Source organism: Penicillium angulare (genome assembly GCF_028827245.1).
Source record: "Penicillium angulare strain IBT 27051 chromosome Unknown utg000005l_segment0_segment0, whole genome shotgun sequence".
NCBI classification, from domain to species: domain Eukaryota; kingdom Fungi; phylum Ascomycota; class Eurotiomycetes; order Eurotiales; family Aspergillaceae; genus Penicillium; species Penicillium angulare.
Window position 1 is genome coordinate 831,056 of NW_026623164.1, and position 20,421 is coordinate 851,476.

Consider the following 20,421-nt stretch of genomic DNA (forward strand, 5'->3'; position numbering starts at 1 on the left):
TCATTCTATTTCATGGGTCTAGCGCATGTCTCAAGTGTAGCTTTTTAGTAGGGACGGATGTCTCATTCTAAATACTGTCCACTGCCAGGGTCACGGTTCGTATGAAGACTTCTCGTTGCCGTTTCTAATTAGCTTTGAGTATGGATCTGGGCTTATTTATGGTAAATGTAGTTGTGAGTTGTTTCAGTTGCGCTTTGGATCTCGTTAAATGTTCGGAGTCAGTCTTACGAATTTAGCAGCACCTTCCTTCACACGAGGGCCCAGAGTCCTTCGTTATATTGACATGAACGACATAGACGAATATTATAAGATGGAGTGATGTCGATCTTATCATGAAGAATATTCTGAGATATTTATTATACGGTAAGTGAAGACTTTAAGTGAAGAACCTTAAACCGCAGTTGATATGATCATGCGCAACAGGAGTAATTCAAGTTGCCGGCGGTATGATTTCAGTAGCCCTGGATGGTTCCGATGTGGTTTCAAACCAGCTCAGAGTCTCGATGATCGCTCTGATTTGGTTGAAATTGCCTATTCTATAGATCCAGTGACGAGACTAAGGCTGAATCAAGGTAGCTAGTAGAATTTTGGACTGTTGGTGGATACTATCTCTACTGTATTGTCTTAGATTGTACGAGAGTCTATTTACATTTACAGTTTGCAATTGTGTATCTGGTTTTGAATATAAATCCTAGATATATTAATACGAAGTCTACCTATCTCCGCGGTGAAGCCAAGCATGTACAGAGTAGTAGGAGTGTTAAATCTTCCAAGGAGATAGCCGTCAAGGCAGACTCGAACTCGGACCACGAAACAACTGCTCGAACGGGAAAGCGAGTTAACGCACCCCACTGTGAGCTCCGAAAACCAAAATTCAGTCCAGTATTCCGACAAAGCACCTCATTAGCCACCTGACTTAAGGTTCAATCTGATTCAATCTGATGTAAAACATACGCCTTGACTCCAAATTCAAGGTCAAGGTAATGCATCCATAGCTCCAAACTAACCTAGCACGAAATGCCCCATCGAAAACGAAAGCGAATTTTCTACTGGTCATGTTTCAGTATTTTCCAAACAAATAAGGCATCAGAATAACAAACAGTCGGGATTAATGATTAATACTTCGGAGAACCGAGTTGTATACAGTATACATAACAGTAAATACGACAAACTATCCCCTTCTCACTCCCTTCTTACCCCTTTTCTTTTTCTAGTGGGACGGCTCAGCCACAGATCAGTTTGTTCGCTGTTTCAGAGTGAGCTGTGGGGAATTTGTGGCTCCACTCCCTTCTTCAGGGGACCGTGTGCGGTAGGTCAAGGGGTTGATCATCGGCTCTGTGGTTTGTCGGTGTGGCTTGAGAGGGGAACTTTACCGGCAACCATCAACTGAGGCCCTTGATATGGTCACATTTGAAAACTGGGCCTTCGGAACATTGGGCATCCCTTCCCTTCATTTTTTGGCAATAATCAGCAAGTTCCGTTTCGCCGGCTTAGCTGTACTACCCATTCTAAAGATCATAAACAACAATATCGGGTGACGTTCTATTTTACCGAATTTGATTCACCCAATACATAGAGATATAAAAGGAGCTAGACCTATATTTCTCTCTACATATTTAACAGGTAGTTTATTAGAAATATCTTAATAGAGCAATAAGATTTATTTAAAAATTCAAAGAAGAGTGTATATTCTTTGTACTTGTGAGACCCTGCACAGTACCTTCCTCCGATACATCAATCCTGGCTGTGGCGTATGAGGGTATCCTTCCTGTAAGCCACAGCCTGTGTGGTCAAAATGCTAGTGAAGGACTTCAATTTGATGCCTGATTGACGCCTGAGTGATGCCTGCGTTCAGACCGCCCTGGGGGCTAGTACTCAGGTGCTGCATCTCAAAATAAAAAAACTTTCATTTTGCCTTTCATTAATAATAGGGTCATGTTAAAATGACCTAAGACTCTTCAATCCTGGACTGTGATAAGTGGACCCATTTAAACCGCCCCTGAGTTAAATAGTTCGGTTCGGGGTTTAGGGTGGAAAAATCGTTGGCGCTTGTTATTTATTTACCGGAAGGTTCCAAGGTTTAATGTACTCCGCAGAGGGGCGGTATTGATTTTGTTCATTTTTTATTTGTTGACGGTGTGAAAATCGGAGTTCTAGTTCGGTTTAAAAGATTTTTGAAGATTTTCGAATTTTCGAAACGCTTACCTGACTGAGTGTAGCACTGAGTGAGTCTAAAGAACGACTTGGCTTGGCTTCGACTAACTAGTCCATGCGAATATGTCATCGTTCATGATGATGGTCCCAATTCAGATGTATGATGGTGATCTCGTGGTAAATCCTAATATTGGTCTTTGTTGTTGTAGCTGCCTATAATTAGTTCTAGAATTTTTCTTTGCATGGTGGCTTAATGACGTGCAGTAGTTTAGAGGATTTGCCAGGATCCCTATCCCTGTTTGTCGGGCAATGGCGACTGAGACGGAGAAAGCAGAAGGATGAAAACTCGTATTCGGAGGACTCCGTACAGTACACGGGATAGAAAAATCGGGATATGAATGGGAACGACCCGGTGTGCGAAGGTACGTGGAGAGTACCGTTGTCATTCTAGAAGGAGACTCGCTCGGCGTTCAACGATGTGGATCAAAGACCGGTGGAGCGTGTCAGACAGATAACCCGGTGTCACTTGGGAGATCGGGGTTATCTTGATTCCGATCTCTTATAACTGGTTGCCCGTTTCCATGGACCCGGTGATGCTAGTGTTGACATGAAACGGCCCCTGGTTCACCTGGGCACCTCTTAAATTAGATCGTGGGATCAGGATTCTGTCAAGTTTCGGGTTAAGAGCCGAGGGTGGATTCAGAGCTTGGAGCGAACTTTCTTTGGAACTTATGTACTATGGAATTAAGGAAATATTGCCGAGGGTTTTGTGGCGGGTCAGATGATAGCGAGTTTAGCGAACTTGTGGATATAGTGGATTTGTAGATAGTATAGACAGGTGTTGGATAGCGACGAGCTCCATGCTCCATGCTCTTTCTCGGTTTTCATTCTTTTCATATCAATCTCGAAATTAAGTCTGCGCTTCTGTCGGTTCTATTAACATCTTTTGACAAACCCACTTTGCAGTCTTCGTATGTAGTGACCAGTATTTATCATTCTCCTTGACTTCGGAACTTTTAGATTCAGAAACACCATTTCCATGGACCTCGCCCAGAGCTTCAAAAACCACAATTTGATCTCTCATATGCTGATCTAAGAACGATCGCCTCTCAGATTTCGACTCGGGTGCTCCTGTATCGGCGAGCTCATGGTCCACAATCTCATGAAAGAATCCTGCAACCAAGTTATCTATGCAGCCCTTTATTCTTTCAGACTCTTTGTGCGAATGCTTTTGACGCTTGTTCTGATATTTTGGGAAATTATTGGTATTTTTGTGGTTCGACTTGGGTGGTCCTTGAGATTTGCTGCTTCCGATCAGAGCATCGTATCCAATTCTGAACCCCGTAGATGTGTGAGCCACAATAAGGACATATCCTTGACTCGCATGATGAGTCGACTCAGAAGTGTGCATGCTAATCGGTACGGCACTGGCCTGATTAGAATGGTCGTCGTCATCGTCTCCTTCAGAAGAGAAATCAAAATTCGATGAGTCCATACTCTGCAAAGCCTTGCGCAAAGACCGACGAGTTTCTTTTTCAATATAATTGCGAACTGTTTTGCGTTCCTCCGGTATTTCGATTTCCGGCGCTAAGACTGTGAGATCAATATTGGTGATCTTCCCTCGCTCGTAGTCCATGATGTTAATCTTTGGGAAGTGAGTTTCGGAAACACCTTGTTCATTCAATACTGGAATCAAAGGATGAATATGAAAGCTGACCGAGCCCATTTCAATGGGACCCACGGTCCATCCGCGTTTATGAAGCTCAAGGGATAGAGGAGGCAGACCGATTCTTGCAAAATTAGGTGCCGCGACCTGGGACGTATAGTCGTAAGATGGCGCACTCGTTCCATTAGTCCCACCCGTAATCGTGACTTTCACGTAATCTGTAGCTGCTCGCGATCCGACATGCAATAGATAAGGGTATAAGGCTTGGAATATCAAAAATGCGGAGCCCGGTGTCGGCAACTTGATGTTGTATTCAGATTGAATAGTCAAATTGGACAAGGACACCAAAGATGATTTATGAGTCGTGCCTAGGGACACCCCTTCTTCGTCTGCGGGAATTTCAGGCTCAAAGGTGATATTCTTTGATCCCACTTCCCCGCCAGTCACCTTGCTGCCACTGATCTCAGCCAGTAGCTTGACAGCCGCTGCGTGCGAAGACTTCAATCCTCCACCTTTGCCTCTGTTTCCGCGGATATGATTGACAGTTACGGGTCTACTTGTCAGAGCGGATAAAGCAAGCGCATTTCGGACCAATTGGCCGCCGCCTTCGAGGGTTCGTCCGTCGAGATGGACGTGGCGGGGCGATATTGGTGGGGAGTCTCCACTGGAGATCGAGTCGTTTGAGTTCTGGAATTTTGCCATATCGGGTTGCAGGGAGGGATCTGAGGCTTGTATGAGAACTATAAACTGCTCGAGATTTGATGGACATGCTGTGAATTTATTCGATTCTTTGAGTAAGAGCTAATCACCAGTATTGTTTGAGTCGCGATTGAGCCTTGAAGTTGAGTCAAAGAACTGCTCTTGGCGGTGACTCACTGCGGAGTACGAGGTGCATGGTATAGCCAGGGATCATTTTCAACTTTCCCTGAAAGATGTAAAGCAAGGTTCAAATTAATGAGCCCTCGTTTCTAAAATTGGAGTCAAATTTTTCATAATCGTTGCTATTGTGTGAATCCATGGAAACTGTTGTGTGTGTCTGTGTGTCTGTGTTTACTGGTCGTTGTATACAATCGCGCCTGCCACAGCAAACTGCTCTTTCCTCTAAATTAGCAACGCATGTAAATATACCTATTCGTAGACAAATACTGAACTCTTCACACTCTTCAAATTTCAAGCATCTTTTCCCTGTTGTACCACGTACTATACAGACTTCTACAGTATGTTTTCCTCATTTAACTCTCGAGATCGGCTCCGACGCTCTATGTCTACCCGCTCCATGCGAAGAACCCGCACAACAACAGAGTCCGACTCCGTTGATCCAGAACTTGCCAAAGTCCATGCCGCCGCAGCAGCTTCACGAGCCATGCGCTCGGGCGAAAGACCTTCTACAGATTCAAAAACGTCGTATGATCGATTAGGCGGACCGGCTCATGTCGCAATCCCAAGAAGACGCCCCAATTCGAGCTTCGAACATACAGATCACAATAACTCCCGGCGAGCTACACCTACTATACCTCCGAGAACACCTCGACAGTCTTCAGAATCAAACGGCTCAGTTCAGACTCACTGTCGCGAGAATCCAGCTGTATTGCCAACAATTACAGAATTCAATGGCCTGGATGGACGTGACAGTTCAGTTCCTTCATCGTATCGCCGCCTACGCAAAGCCAAGTCCATGTTCTCCACCCGACAACGCTTGTCACAGTTAACAAACGGTACACCACCCATGCCTCATGGCCAATCGCCAGGCCCCGATGTCAGTCCTGGGTTTGCACTGCCTCGAACTTTAAGAAACTCAACGTCTTTTACTCGCGGCAATCGTCAGGGGACGCGATTAATTCGACATGCCAAGAGCCAGGACGTAGCTATTCAACTCGCGCGTCGTCAATATTTGGACGAAAACAGTGACTGTGATGCGCAGCCCAGGCGCACGTCATTTCTTGTTTCCCGCCGCCAGAAGGAGCATAAGCCATTTCGAAAGACGTTCCGGACCACGAGTGACGGTGGAGCTGGCGCAAGTCCTTCGTCTGGTCCATCGAAATCAAAGCTCTCTCACAGCCAGTCCCGTACGTTTTCCGCTTCTCTCAAGCAAGGCTTTCGACGTGTCTTCGGCTTATCAAAACCCACTGAACATGTCTCTGAGCCCCAGCCTATACCTGCACCTGAAGATTCGGAAAATCCTGAAACTAGACAGAGCTTTGATATGAACACCACAGACTTGAAAGAAAGTACACATCATAGCACTGCATCAAGCCCATTGCGTGTTCCAGTCATTTCTCCAAGCCGCACTAGCATTTGCACTTCAGATACCTGCGCCACAGGTTGGCCTCACTCCACGGCAGCAAACACTACAGCAACACGACAGACTGGACATCGTAAGTCTCTCTCGTTGATTGAAGAGCATGGTGATTTGAACAGAGAGTTGCCTCAAGACCTCTCCCATGAAAGTCGTCAGTCACCATCACGGAAAAGGTCGAGCGCTCGCAATTTCAATGCCTGGTTGAACACACAAGATCTGTATACGGCACTGATGCAACAAATTAGTCGCAATTCTGGTCAGAGTGCAGAAGGAGAAGTCACAATGGGCAGTGTACCAGAGCACCGAGTCATTACCGAACACCCTTCGTCCATTCAGTCACACCGCAGCAAGCGAACTGTTCGGCGAGTCCCTAGTGGCGAGTCTTCGGTATCTCCGCACTCTTTCGCAACCGCGCGAGGTGAACCGATGTCACCCCAAAAGCTTCAAAGGCCAATGGGCTATGTGCGACCGCTCAAGGTATTTCGATATATGCCTGGTAAAGGAAACACCAGACCTCCGAGTGCATTTTCCGACCGGAACTCAAAATACCCAATGTATATCGTTGGTACAGACTCGGACTCAGACTCGGATGGAACTGGAAGTGTTATCATAGCACGCCCTGGATCGACGGGAGAACTACCATCGCCGAGTGTTTACTCGCGAACAGTTAGCGGTGATACGCCAACAAAAGAAACAGACAAGGGTCTATCTGGACGAGATATCGAAGACGGAGGAACTGCAACTATATTTGCCTCCGAGCGGACAGCTTGGAGCTCTCCAGGTCGTCGCTACGAATCTCAAGCTTCGAGAGCTCCTAGTGCCGATTGGCAGCAATGGATGAGTTCACAGATTGAAAGGATCGAAAGGGCGAGCCCTACGAGGGAACACATTCGAGAGGATGCTCAGTTTCAGGATGAAGACGAGATTTTCACCAACTTGCTTCGGCAAGCACAAGTTCCAGGACTGGTGTTGACTGAGCCTCCGGCGAATTCAGACGGAGAATGTTTTCACTCAAACTCAACATCTGATTTCCAGCTGTTGCCGCAAAACAACTTCTCTCGCCCATTCAGTCGATCATCCAGTGTACGAACTATTTTGTCTTCTCAGAAGGTCGATGTTGAAGAGCCAATCAAGGTTTTCCCTAAGGATCCTGAGAAAGATGCAATCGACAGCTATTCTCAGCCCATTCCATCTTGGTCGAGTCGGATTCCCGCGTCACCATTGTCGCCGATGCGCCTCCGTAACAGCAACATGCTCCAAATTCCTGAGTCACCTACCCCTCCGCAGAGAAATGGAGCTGGACTATTGAAGCGAACATGGACGCAGGAGCAGTACCGACGCTATTCTGCTCGACGGCCACTGAATGCGAATCCTGGCTCACTCCGGTCGATAAGATCCCAGCGAGCATATCAAGGCTTGAACAACGAGAATATAAGGCAGGAACGGGAACATGACGACTTGATGGGTGAATACCATAAACTGCAAGACATTAATTCCACCGTGTCCAGCAAACGAATGGTGGATATGTTTTTGGATAGTCGTCGCCGTCAGATGGGAATGGACGAGGCAGACGACGAGAGCAACAATGCCAATGAAGCGTTTATTTGAAATGAGTCAGATCCAGTGAGGTTTTTTGGGATATATATTCTTCCCCGCTCGGTTCGCTCAGTTGTGAGATGGGCTTGGTGCATTTGGTTTAGTTATGATTTCCACGCGTAGTAATAGCGACACCTGCATGATAAAACTGTTATATCTTTACATCAATTGTCAACTCAAATTGAAAAAAGAAAATTTTCAAATTGTACCAACACTATGAAGAAGTTGAGTATAGGTTGAAAAATATCAAAAGTGCAAAAAGAAACTCTCCCTCGGGGAATCGAACCCCGGTCTCCCGCGCTTGACGGTGTTAATGACAAGCGGAAATCATGACCACTAGACCAAGGAAGATAAGACAGCCGAGTTCGACTCGGCCACTTGGGGTGGTTGGTGTCAATTCTAACACTTCTGTCAATATGACCGAACTGTGACACTGAGCATGCCGCAAAAAAAAGACACCGCTCACTAGCATATGCATTGAAGTAAGTCTACTTCTGAAGTCACAACTAAGCTATCTAATTGAGGAAAAATATTTGATCTGCGCATTGGTAATGTAATGGGCAATCCAGTAATTTGTCTCATTGAAAATGGGCGAGGCTTTTATCATCTTTAGAAAACAGGGTAGATGCAAACACATGGGGAATAGAACTATGAACAGGGTCGAAAGGGGAGGAATGAAATGAACAGAAAAAGGAAAAAGGCAAAAAGGGAAAACAGGAAAAAAAAAAGGAGGGAATATTAGGCGAGAACATATTTTCGTCTTGCCGGTTGAAACATTCCGTAATTGAAATAATAAACCCAACATATCCAGGAAGCAAAGCATACATCCTTAATAAAGGAGATATCTTCCAATGTTGAACATACGTATCAAGTAGAGCAGAGCAGAGCGAAGTAGGGTAATTCAAATAGCCATCCTCTACATCTCCACATAATTCGCAGGGAAATAACCCTGCACACCCCCCAACTCACCCTGCCACCAATCATCCGTACTCCCCGTCTTCTTAACAAGCTTAATCCGATCTCCCTCCCTAAAAGACAAATCATCCGGCCCCTGTCCCCCAAAATCATACATGGCCGTAACAAACGTCGTAGTAGGACGAGGGGGTTTCGCCGGTTTCGCCGGTGGCGGAGGCGGAGGTCTCTTCTTCTGTCCCGCAAGACTAGCTAATGGATCCATAGCAGAAGCAGGAGCAGTATTCGCCCTCGACACAAATGCCTGATGATGATCTATTTTCGGGCCCGCGGGGGAAAACTGGATACCCGATGGCTTGGGAGGTTTCATAGGCATGGGACTTGTATCTCTTCGAATGAAGTGGGGATGGACAGGTTGAGGACCAGGCTCAGGGGAGATAACTGGTGGAGTGAAGTAATCGCTACCATAGGGTGCTGTACTGTTTGAGCTTGCTGCTGATAGAACTGAGACGCTTGGTGTAGGTGTCATGATTGATGAGGAAGGGGAGACGGGACGAGAAGCTTCGAAGCCGCATGGTTTAGGCTTGTTTAGCATGTTTGGATTTGGTGGCGGGGCGGGCGATTTGCTTCGGCTGCTGCGAGATGTGACGGAGAGATTTGTTAGACTTCGACCTCCTACTGATGCGAAGGAGGGGCGTTTTCCGGGTTGTCCTTGACTGTTTTGGTTTTGGTCGTATTGACGGATTGCTTTGCCGTGGGCGAGGAGGGAGAGACCTTCGAGTTCATCTTGGTTGGGTTTGTGGGCTATTTCCCAGTCTTGGACTACGTGGTCCATTGGTGGAGGTGGGGAGGGGAAGCCTTCTTCTTCGCAGTAGGTGTGGAGGACTGTGTAGTAGTGGGCTAGCATGCGGTTTTGAATTTCGATCTGTGCGTGCAGGATGTGTGGTGCTAGAGAGAAGAGGAGGGAGATGAGGGTTGGGAGACGTTGGCAGAGGTCTTCGTCTGCGGCGCGGTAGATCTGGTGGGTGGTTAGTATGTGGTTGGGTTTATAGATGATTGTGGTATCTTGGTTTCTTTTGTTGGCTTACTTCTTTCGCAGAGGCGAGGTCCATCTCTGCCTTGGCGAGATTGGCATTGTCACGTTCGGAACGCTTTTGTTTGTGAACGAGGCCGTCGTGTCTGCTTTGGAAGCGTTCGAAGTCGGTCTAGTTGTAGTCGAGGTTAATTAGAGGTCCAGATCAGTGGGGTAAATTGGCAATTGTGACTCACCTTTTTATCATTTCGCTTTTTGATGGTCTTTTTCATTGGAGCAAGATAGCTTTTGGCCTCGACGGCGGGCTGGGTCATGCGTGTATCGACCTCACACAGCTCCTGTATCATATCGGTGCGCAATTCATCGAATTCACGACGTATCCGATTTGTACGTGCGAGGATGGCGGGGCTGGTCTGCGCTGGTTGTCTTGTAGGAGGAGCGTCTGAATCTTCCTCGGATGAGCCCAGCATGGGTGCGTATAGGCCATCGAACTCATCAGCCATCCGACTCTGAAAAGTGGCAATGGATGTCCAGGCGTCTCGCCATGCCTTCGTGTTATCGACGATCTATCATCAGAAGAAGAACATTAGTAACTGGTGGAACCCCCGCATCAGCACTTTAAAATCTAGGTTGCCTACCTTGGTCAAAAGCATATCTGCATCTTCAAAGTCCTTCAAGAGAACAGCGACTTGACTGTCATCAGCTGTTCGCTTGGTGGTCAATCGACCGAACTTTCGCTGCACGCCCAACATTACGTTGAGTTTGATGTGAAAGAGGTGAAACGCAGCAACAATCAAGTATATTCAGGTTGTACAGCGGCAAAGAGAGAGACCAGAAAGCGTAAAACCAGTCTCGAAACACAGTCTCCAAAGTGGTAGAAATAAAATTAAAACGGGAATTTAAATTAACCAGCGATAAATAGGGGAGGGCACCGTTTCCCCTCCATTCTTGTTTCAGCCTCTCTGCGGCTCTAGGGGCCACGGCCCCCCCTCATTCTCCAGAGTCTCCAATCTCATTGCGAGTTCCATCTATTTTTATTTGGGGAGAGCTCTGTTGATCCGTGCGGTGCCCGTGCCAAGAAGCCAATGCTCCACTCTGGAGAAGAGAGGCAAATCAAACCGAAACGCTTGACTCATGGCTGCAGGAGGTTGTAATGAGTGGGGGTGTTGTGTACCTTTCTAGACAAATCAAGTGGCCTCATGCGTGGATAGAGCGGGCTAGTAAGGTGGCAGGATCAAGAATGGGTTAAGAATTCAACCCGAGATGAGTTGGATGAAGTATGCCAAGTATCTGCAGGGGATGGCACTAGATCCTATTCATTTGAGTAAGTTATCTCAGCTATTCTATCAATAGATGATCCTGTGCTGTGTACATGTCCATTCTCTACGTATCTCAAGACAAGTGGGGAGTTTCTTCTCAGATTTGATTGATCTCTGTGTTCTGTGTCTGCCTTGTGTCTTAGGCCCCACAGACCCCCGGGTTGAAAGGAGTAACTGATATTCCACTTCTCCGACCGCTTCTTATCCACTGCACTGCCTTACGACAATGCTAACCCTCGACTGAATATCGTCGCTATTTTTATCTGATACTCGCCACCCTCTATCCAATCACTACATGCCACTACATGTCCACCCCCTCATCCTCCACCCGAGCCCCGAGCTCGGGATCGGGCTCCCAGATCCTCTCATCCGTCACCAAGTTCAGATGTCTATTCACGTATGACCTGCGTCGCAAATCCAAACGCTGGCGAGATGGATACCTCAAATACCACGCGTTCAACAAACGCGTAATGGTCTATGATGAACACGCGAATTATGTCGGTGACCACCACTGGCGATCGGGAGAAGCGGTGCAAGATGGCGATGAACTTGAGCTGGATAAGGGAGTTTTGATAGAAGTCGGGGAGCGCATGAGCACCACTCAGACCGATATATCCAATCTCTTTGAGAAGAGGAGGTCCAGCCAGAATTCACCTCCGTCTAGGAATAATCATGCCGGTCCAGATGCCCAGGCGCCCCGTTCCACGACCTCGACCCCCGCGGCCTCTGCCTCTACCTCTACGCCTATCCGGCCGACGATTTCGTCGCAACCCTTCCGCTCATTAAACGATCTGCTTGGGATTAAAAAGGGGCCACCTGCACAAACGGGACCGCCTGCACATATTTTATCACCGTACGAGCAACGACATCGCGCTCCGCTTCCCCCTCCGTCTCCGCCCAAGCCAGATATTCGACAGCCTTCTGAGCTCGAGCGGGCACCAAAGCGACAAAAGGTGTCAACGGGAATAAAAGCGTCTCATGATGTTCAACCGGACGTTGTCGATCTGACAGAAATCGAAAATGCACACAAAAGTCCACCCCGGGAAACAGCCCGGCCATCGAAAGCTGTTTCAAGTATGCCACCGCCGCGAGAGAAGCCGAAGCCTGCGAATACAAACAGACCAGCAATACCGGACCCTCCGATCGTAAATTCGATTCGACCATTACTGCCAGAGCCTCCGACGACCAACGCGCCCAAACAAGCATCTAAAGAAACACCCAAAGATGATGCCGTATCCAAGGAAAACCCAACGCGGCAACCTGAAGAGCAAAATCAACGAAGTAGCGAATCCATTGTATCAGAAAATGGACAGTCCCAAGCGTCTGCGAGCATTCCATGGATGCCGATGCAGAGGACCCGAAACAAATTCATGTACGGTGCCATTCTGCAACGACAGTCATCCGTGACATCCGCGGAGAATAGCCAGCCTGCTTCGAAGCCCGTGAAGCCAAAGTACGTCCGTACGCGACCGTCAAAAGAATGTCAAACTGATTAGAGCCCAGAAAATCCCGACCCCAAAAACCTACAGAGGAATTCAAGTCGACAAACCCGGAGTTTTTGCCCTCGGACTCCACTCAATCCATTTTTAATGAAATTGATGACAGCCCGGGCTTCGAAAACGGCCGATTTCTTGATAAAGAAAACTTTCCAGCAAGAAGGTCGTTTGACAAACCGTTTCGGAAATCAATTTCTGATCCCAGTGCTTTGACTAATAAGCCCAGTCTTCGGAATAGACCGACACTTATGCGGAGTGCCGTGAGTGCGGTCCCTGAAGATTCCGAGGTAGTTGAAGAAGGTCCATGGACTTCTGAAGCGCAGGATCTATTCGATTTTTGGCCTAAAGGGCTTCCAAAGCCTACGTGATGACCGGTCTCGTTGAACAAGGCACATCCTTTCCGTCAACACACTTTGATTTGTTACATTTTATACCCACCCCGTACATCATCATTATCTCCGATGTACATGTCCCACTGCTTTTCCATGTTACCGATGATACCCATTTGACACTTAACCAGAAAATAAAGAACTGCATTCACTCATGACATCGCTCTCATCCAAATCTTATCTAAATTAGTCTCTAATCTCCATGCTCCAAACTCTAATAACCACCATGAACACAGCTACAAACTCTTCTTAACCAAAGTCCCAGAAATATAAGGCATAGCAGACCACTCCGCCGACCTCTCAATATCAAAACTCTCCCACCCCTCAACCCCCGCCGCCCCCCTCAACGCCCCCTCCGTATCCCGATCCAAACAGCAATCCCCCAAAAGAAACTTCCAACCAACCCACATCCAAATAAACTGCGTCAACCGCCCAATTACACTCCCCTTCCCATTCCCATCAAAAGGCCTATTAACCACATGCTCCGTGACCAACAACCTCCCACCAGGCTTCAACAAAGCATAAAGTTCCTTCGTCGTTTTCTCCAGCTCAGGCACAGAACAAAGAACCCTTACACAGAGAATCGTATCGAATATCCCGTTTTTGGTATCTTTCTCGTACGCATCCGTGACGCCAGTTCCTGTTTTACGGAGAGCGGGAAGAAGATCCTTTGCCGAGACGCCGGAGGGTAAGATGTGGTATTTTTCCGAGATGCCCTCGTTTATGGCTGTGGTGCGGAGGGTGGGGTGGAGAGTTGTACAGGGTTCTGGGCCGTAGATTGAGGTTATTTCTTTTGAGCGGAGGAGGTGCATTTGGGAGCCTGCGCCGGGGCCTATGTCGAGGACTATTCCGGTGGATGTGCTGAGGAGTGGGGGGATTAATGCTGAGCTCCCGGTTAGTTCGGAGGGTCTATTGCCTGGTTGGTTCAAGTTGTTAGTTTTTATTTGAATATTTCATAGGGCGTATTTGTATTTGTTTGAGATTGTGCTAATATTTTAATCAAGAAACATTAGACGATAGAACTTACTACTGAATTCAACCCAGAATCTTCCAAAAGCCACATCTCTCAGCTTAGAAATCTGGAAAATAGGCGCAAAGATTTCGCCATTGATAACGGCTTCTTTGCAGACGCGGAGGTAATCTGTAGCAAACTGAGTGTAAGGAAAAATATCACAGGGCAAGTTTTTCATACACCGAGATAGTCGTAGCTTGCTTGCTCCGAATTAAACTTACGGGATAAAGACCAGAGCATGAGCTGTCCGGGCTCAAGCATACCCATGAGCTGCTGTTTCAGTGAAGGAGCACCCGTATTTGATGGCATCGTGGGATTAAGGTAGTTGAGTGAGTTTAAATGAAGAAAGAGAAGGGTACTGGTGAAGAGAAGATAGACTCGGAGAAGATCAGTTATCGACAATTAATGTGGAGAATGTTCGGTGTTTGAATGCGATTAGGGCCCACTTGTGCGGAGAAGGGTCATGTGATTTGGGTGCCATCCCCGCATGGAAATGTAGGAATTAGATCAGACTTCAATTGATTATTGTGCATGATTGTACTAAAAAGTTATGAGACCGGCGAAACAACCGCGTCTCTCCAATTTGCCCCCTCTTTCCCAATAACTTCAGCATCGTGGCTAAACAGCCATTTCCTCCGATCACCATAGCCCCAGAAAACTGGATTTTCCGCCGCATCAAGAGCCAACTTCTTATCGCGCGCTTCCTGTTCCTCACCATCATCAATATGGAGAATATACTGATGCTCGCGCGTCTTAGCCTGAACCAGACTAGCCCGCGGCATACGGATCTCCTCATATTTCTTCAGAGCCTGTGCCATATCTACATCCTGTGCAAGAACCTCGCGTAGGACGGCAGCATCTTCAAATGCCTGGGCAGCACCCTGAGCCAGATAAGGCAGCATAGGATGACAGCTGTCACCCAGAAGCACGGCCTTACCAGAAGGATGCGTCCAGCGCTTAAGATTGGGCAGGTCACATAGTCGCCACTTCATAAATTCGCCAGTAAGGGCACAGAGCTTTCGAACCTTAGGTTCCCAGCTCGCAAATCGGTTGCATAACTCGCTATTATCGCCTTTGACAACCCATACCTCGTCGGTGGTTTCGTTGTAGGAAGTAGCGCAGACAACGATATTGTACATCTCTCCGTTGCGAATGGGGTAGCCGACCAAGTGTGCGTCTGGACCACACCATGAGGTTGTACATGGATCGAATATAAGATGGGCTAGGTCTGGGTCCGCTAGCAGCTTTTCACTGGGGATAAGGATTCGGTATGCGACGTCTCCCGTGTCGCGGGGAATGTCTGGCTGGCCGGTAAGAAGTGGGCGACATAGAGACTTGATACCGTCTGCACCGACGATTAGGTCTGCTGTGAAGGTTTCACCGTCTTTGGTAGTTGCGCTTGGTGCATCAAAGTTGTACGAGACGACAGTCTTGTTGGTCAATACTTGGACACCTGCTTTCTTGGTTGCATCGAGTAGTGCGGCGTGTAAATCAGCGCGATGAACGAGCCAGTATGGTGCGCCGTGTGTCTCGACAATGTTGTTGAATGGTAGATTGAATATTGTGTCGCCGTCCTTCCAGCGGATGAAGTGGTATCTTTGAGAAGTTGACTTTTTCATTCTCTCAAGATCAACGCCCCATCGAATGAGTAGGCGGCTTGAGTTAGGAGGAATTCTAATTCCTGCTCCGGCCTAAACAATTGGCTTTGTTAACTGGGGAGCATGAAGAAAATAATAAGGGAGCTTACTTCTGCAAATTTGGGAGCTGAATCAATGATGGTCACCTTGTGACCATCTGTTTTTAGGGCCAAGCCAGCTGCTAGGCCACCCAGGCCAGCACCGATGACAAGGACGTTGAGAGATCTGTGGGCGTTTGGCATAGTGAAGTATGTAGTTTTTAAACGAGTTCTCGAAGCAAACCGGTTGATATGAGGATATCTGCCCTGTGGAAGTCGTGATCTTATAACAGCGTTTTTAATTGAAGAGCAATTGACGGAGCTTCTCTCCTCTCACATATCGAAGATGCGCGATGACCGTTGCTCGGATACGTTAGTCGTCGGAAGATTGCTCCCGACGGAGCCATGCTTCCGAACTTGCCCGCTGCGAAGCATCTCCGGAGTTAGCTTACAGCTCTTACATAGAACTTAGTAAAATCTTTGGTCCAATGTCTGAAACTGCGTCTACACGTTGCATGGACGCTTAAAGTGGCTCGGGGATAGAAATTACAACATTAAACTAGCGACACGAAAACCAAGTAGGAAGTATGCTTTTACGAGACTCAACATGTAAATTTCAGTAGGGCTGAAGAAAAGTAGATTTAGGTATTTTGGCACAATCCATGTAAGGTTGCATCTATGTGAGAAACCCAGTAATTATCCGACAAAAATCTTCAAAGCCATCGACATAAGGAACATGCCCAGCGGACTTTACAATCTGCATCTGCACTTGGATCCTCTTTCCATGACTGCTAAAGCTTTCCTCCACAGCTTTACGCATATCCATCATTCTAACCGGCAAGTCTGCGTCCTTCTCACCAGCAACAATAAGAGCCTCATTACATCCTTGTCCTACTTTAGGATACAGAATTCTGAGATCGAAAGATAGACTACCAAGGGCAGCACAACAAGCTTCAAGACCCTGAATAGTAGTCGTCGCCATAGACTTCTCCATTCTAGCCGTTTCCTCGGGATGTTCTGCCATCCATTCCTCACCAAACCACCGTGTCCTCGTGTTTGCGAGATCCTCTGTGACCGATCCTGCATCCTTTACAGTGCGTGCCCTCATTGCAAAGTTATTTGGGATACCCATCACGGTCGGTGATGCAGCGATAGCGTCAGATACAATGAGTTTGTTCACTATGTCTGGATGGCGCGTCACAAAGTACAATCCCTTGATTCCGCCCATGGAGACTCCAATCCAAGCATGCAGTCGGTCAATTCCGAGATGTTTCAAAAGGTAATAAACCTCGTCTGCCATGGTTTCGAAGGATAAGGAAGATATCTCCGACTCAGATGGTAGACTAGATTGGCCATGGCCTGGTTGGTCATAGCGAAGAACTTGAAAGTCTTGATCTTGTAGCGCGGACACGACGCGGTCCCAGGAGGTCAGGTCTTCCGCTAAAGAATTGGAAAGCACGATAATGCGTTTGGAGGGAGTTTCTGGCGATAGGGTATAGGCCATTTGTCGGCCATTGGGAAGCTTGAACAGTTCCATTGTGTATGCCATCTTCTTGCTAGCTGTTGATTTTTACGTAGCCGATCAAATGTAAGATTCATAATTATGAAATAAATCGGATTTGGCTTATTGACTTGTTGAAAAATGGCTAAATGTTGCTAACTCATGAGATCATGAGATGCGGAGTGATGGATCCGAAAAGACAGCACAAAGAGAGCTTGTTTAATGACGTGCGACCGGTGGCGCCTAGATGGACGTGGGGGTTCATGCGGGGGAATACCCGAGGCGCTTTTCTGGGGAAGCGGGTGGAAGATTACTTCCGCTGATCTCTTTTCCGACGCATCGTTGACTGCACCTTACGCAATTGAGTACTCACTGACTCTCTGATACCACATGGCCGAGGCACCAGCAGGAAAACGGCGTCTGAGGAGGGTGCCAGGCCCATCGCGAAAGCGATCGGCACAGAGCTGTAAGCCCTCGATAGATCTCCTAGTTGAAGCAGTGCTCAGATAGGAATGTATTAGGTGATTTTTGTCGAAAAAGACGCTGCAAATGCGTTGCGCTAGCTTCAGGGCATGGATGTGCTATGTGCCACGACCATGAGATTGATTGCTCCTACGTCTTACCACGGAAGACGCGGTTTTATGGGAGTCTCGATGATTTGAGTAATCGGTAGGTTCCATGTCTCATAGCTTATAGCTCTGCTGGTCTTTAACAATTGATAGATATAAATGCTTAGAGGCTATCGTGCGCGGTGCCTTTCCTCATGATGCTATTTCCACTGTGCCGGAGCTCTTCCGGTTAGGAGAACGCATGAGATATTCTATGCCAGACTTAGCACACGCTAGACCGGCAGGCTTAGATGAGCTAGTGAAAAATCCTTCTGCCCCAGATGAGGGTCAAGGAGTTAGGGTTGCAAGCCCGCCTACGGATATATCGCCCATGAGAGTTGATAGTACCAACCCGCAGAATAGAAATGAGAGAACAGCATGCTTGAATCCAGCAGCAGACTTCAACCGTCATATGGATGAGCCTGGGGGCCTCATTCGAGATACAGCCGGTCGGAAATATTTTATTGGCCCGTCTGGAAGTCTACAGTTTTTGGGACAACTTCGACGGCTCATTCTCAGCTCTCGTACCGATGCTTACAGCGACCGACACACGTCTAGTCGATTCAACGCTGCATTGACGGAGGATGATGCAGCTCAGGCACTTGAAGCGGACGGCAACAAGGAGGATCCCCCGGCACTTCCTCCTGCACTCAGTGACAATGATCCCAGTGAAAGTCCACAGTTCGACGCGCAATCCCATGTATCTCTTGGCTCCTCCTTGATCAGAGAGTTCACTAGTATCTCCAACAACGAATTCGAAGATATCCGAAGGCAGCTTCCCTCTCGATCAACTGTGGATTCGTTGGTGCGGATATACTTCAGAGACGTACATCCCGACTTTTCATTATTCCATCGGGGAACTTTCACAGAAGATTACGAGACGTACATGTCTACCATAAATAACTGTCAGCAATCCACACGAACCAGTGCGCAGTTACCATCAGCCGGCTGGCTTGGCTGTTTACATATGACGATTGCCTTTGCATCCATGTCTAATGCAAAAGATCTCCCGAGCAAGGTTGACCTCGCCTCTATTTCTCGACATTGCGTGAGTCTTACCCGACAGCTGCTGCCACATCTAGTAGCCAAATGTGCCCTCGCCAACGTCCAAGCCCTTTTACTTCTAGCACTTTTTCTTCACAATCACAATGAGCGCAACGCAGCCTGGAACCTTGTGGGAACTGCCAAACACATGGCCTTCTCTTTAGGCCTACATCGTGATACCGACAATCAAGCGCATTTCCGACCCATGGAGAGGGAATCTCGGAAGAGAGTATTTTGCACGCTCTATACTTTCGAGCAGTTCCTAGCATCTAGCCTTGGGAGACCAACTGGGCTCTACGCTTTCGAGGACGTGGAGATAGTTCCCCCTCATGAAGCATTACTTGATGGAGGTGACGACGAAGATGACACTATGAAGCTTTCCCTGGAGCTGCAGGGTATTTTAGCACAAGCAAGAGTATCCCTTGCCGTCAAAACGATGCCTGTTGCGAGTGGGCAAAGCAGCTTGGAAACGGTGGCTCGACATGAGCAATCTTCTAGAAAAACCCTGGAGGCAATGAGTAAGTGGAGGATGGCACTTGAATCATGTCGCACATTGAATATCCCTACTATAGGTGAGGCGAACGATATTCTTTGCCAAGATGACCAGGGAGCGCCGAGGATGTCACTGCAAGAACTTGGGACGATGATGGGCTGGCAGAGTCGTCGTCGGCTTCGAACTGCTCTTGTCTTACAGCTCCAATATAGATACACTGGTGTTCTAGTAACAAGGTCTACGCTGCTTTTACACGTTGCATCTGCACGAGGCGGCAAAACAGGACAGGCTGAGATAGCTCAAGATAATCGATCCTCCAATATGACAGTGGAGCACTCGGACCTGTGTGTTATGCACGCTGTCCAGCTCTGTCGCCTCATTCTACTCGCTGACTCCGTTGGGCTGGTAAATGGAACATCGGCAATGGACATATTTTATGCATATTGCGGAGTCATGGTGCTTATATTGCGTTCGCTGCGCATTACAATCTCCGCCAGTGATCACCATGACTCCCATGAGGGTCAGCTACAGACATCTCTGTGTCACTTAATTGCTGGAACAAGAGCAGTGCTCATGCGAGTTAAAAAATGCAGCACAATGACACGCTTCGCTCGCGTGGTGGCTGCATTTGAAGAAGGGTTACTACAAGATCAGTCGCAACCTGTTGCTGTTGTCGGCGATCAGCCACTTAGGGGTGATAATCCTATTTCTGAGCTAGGTAATTCACAACCACCCCCAGGTTGCCAAGCCCCCTTGAACGATCCTCTCTACTCGACTGGGCAATTCAACAACCCGACGATCGCAGGAGCAGGTTTGCCATCTGAGACCAACCCGCATTTTGCATCCCAGCAGCCAGGGCAAAGTACCGCGATTGCACAGGGTCTCTTTGGAATTTCAAATTCATCCTGGCAGCCTAACTCGTTAACCACATTTGATGGGCAGACAGACGTTGACGGCTGGATGATGGACTCATTTCCTGGCCTTGATGGGGCTGGCGTGGTAGACTGGGATGATATCGAGACCCTTTTGGCACGAAATATAGGGCAATAGTTGTAACATAAAATTCTTCCATTTTCGCAATTATTTTTCTACTATGCAATTAAATAATTCAATTGGGATTGCGTAATAATTTTTTTGGTTTCAGCTTTCGAACTCATCCCTACTACAGGCTCCATTATGCTCAATGGTCGGAAGCAAACATCCGTCGGATGAGAGGGATCTCCC

The 20,421-nt window shown here is 47.7% G+C and overlaps 8 protein-coding genes across 8 annotated transcripts; 3 read left to right on the top strand and 5 right to left on the bottom strand.

Moving 5' to 3' along the window:
- Nucleotides 1–3,064: 3,064 nt before the first annotated feature.
- On the bottom strand, nucleotides 3,065–4,522 carry N7478_007701 (putative RNA 3'-terminal phosphate cyclase; the record flags this gene model as incomplete). The annotated part of the gene is made up of 1 exon (XM_056923915.1): nucleotides 3,065–4,522. The coding sequence occupies one exon, from the start codon at nucleotides 4,520–4,522 to the stop codon at nucleotides 3,065–3,067; it is 1,458 nt and encodes a 485-aa protein (XP_056776641.1).
- A 517-nt stretch (nucleotides 4,523–5,039) lies between these two features.
- Nucleotides 5,040–7,727, top strand: N7478_007702 (uncharacterized protein; the record flags this gene model as incomplete). Its single annotated transcript, XM_056923916.1, has 1 exon — nucleotides 5,040–7,727. The coding sequence occupies one exon, from the start codon at nucleotides 5,040–5,042 to the stop codon at nucleotides 7,725–7,727; it is 2,688 nt and encodes an 895-aa protein (XP_056776642.1).
- A 904-nt stretch (nucleotides 7,728–8,631) lies between these two features.
- Nucleotides 8,632–10,412, bottom strand: N7478_007703 (BAR and SH3 domain-containing protein; the record flags this gene model as incomplete). The annotated part of the gene is made up of 4 exons (XM_056923917.1): nucleotides 8,632–9,645; nucleotides 9,716–9,832; nucleotides 9,897–10,226; nucleotides 10,299–10,412. The coding sequence occupies 4 exons, from the start codon at nucleotides 10,410–10,412 to the stop codon at nucleotides 8,632–8,634; spliced, it is 1,575 nt and encodes a 524-aa protein (XP_056776643.1).
- Nucleotides 10,413–11,284: 872 nt separating this feature from the next.
- N7478_007704 (DNA helicase ZGRF1-like domain-containing protein) lies at nucleotides 11,285–12,475 on the top strand (the record flags this gene model as incomplete). Its single annotated transcript, XM_056923918.1, has 1 exon — nucleotides 11,285–12,475. The coding sequence occupies one exon, from the start codon at nucleotides 11,285–11,287 to the stop codon at nucleotides 12,473–12,475; it is 1,191 nt and encodes a 396-aa protein (XP_056776644.1).
- A 625-nt stretch (nucleotides 12,476–13,100) lies between these two features.
- On the bottom strand, nucleotides 13,101–14,185 carry N7478_007705 (class I SAM-dependent methyltransferase; the record flags this gene model as incomplete). The annotated part of the gene is made up of 3 exons (XM_056923919.1): nucleotides 13,101–13,780; nucleotides 13,892–14,015; nucleotides 14,057–14,185. 3 exons carry the CDS (start codon nucleotides 14,183–14,185, stop codon nucleotides 13,101–13,103), a joined length of 933 nt encoding a protein of 310 aa, XP_056776645.1.
- Nucleotides 14,186–14,424: 239 nt separating this feature from the next.
- Nucleotides 14,425–15,755, bottom strand: N7478_007706 (uncharacterized protein; the record flags this gene model as incomplete). The annotated part of the gene is made up of 2 exons (XM_056923920.1): nucleotides 14,425–15,567; nucleotides 15,624–15,755. 2 exons carry the CDS (start codon nucleotides 15,753–15,755, stop codon nucleotides 14,425–14,427), a joined length of 1,275 nt encoding a protein of 424 aa, XP_056776646.1.
- Nucleotides 15,756–16,227: 472 nt separating this feature from the next.
- On the bottom strand, nucleotides 16,228–17,088 carry N7478_007707 (uncharacterized protein; the record flags this gene model as incomplete). Its single annotated transcript, XM_056923921.1, has 1 exon — nucleotides 16,228–17,088. The coding sequence occupies one exon, from the start codon at nucleotides 17,086–17,088 to the stop codon at nucleotides 16,228–16,230; it is 861 nt and encodes a 286-aa protein (XP_056776647.1).
- Nucleotides 17,089–18,072: 984 nt separating this feature from the next.
- On the top strand, nucleotides 18,073–20,247 carry N7478_007708 (fungal specific transcription factor domain-containing protein; the record flags this gene model as incomplete). The annotated part of the gene is made up of 1 exon (XM_056923922.1): nucleotides 18,073–20,247. The coding sequence occupies one exon, from the start codon at nucleotides 18,073–18,075 to the stop codon at nucleotides 20,245–20,247; it is 2,175 nt and encodes a 724-aa protein (XP_056776648.1).
- Between the last annotated feature and the right edge of the window lie 174 nt (nucleotides 20,248–20,421).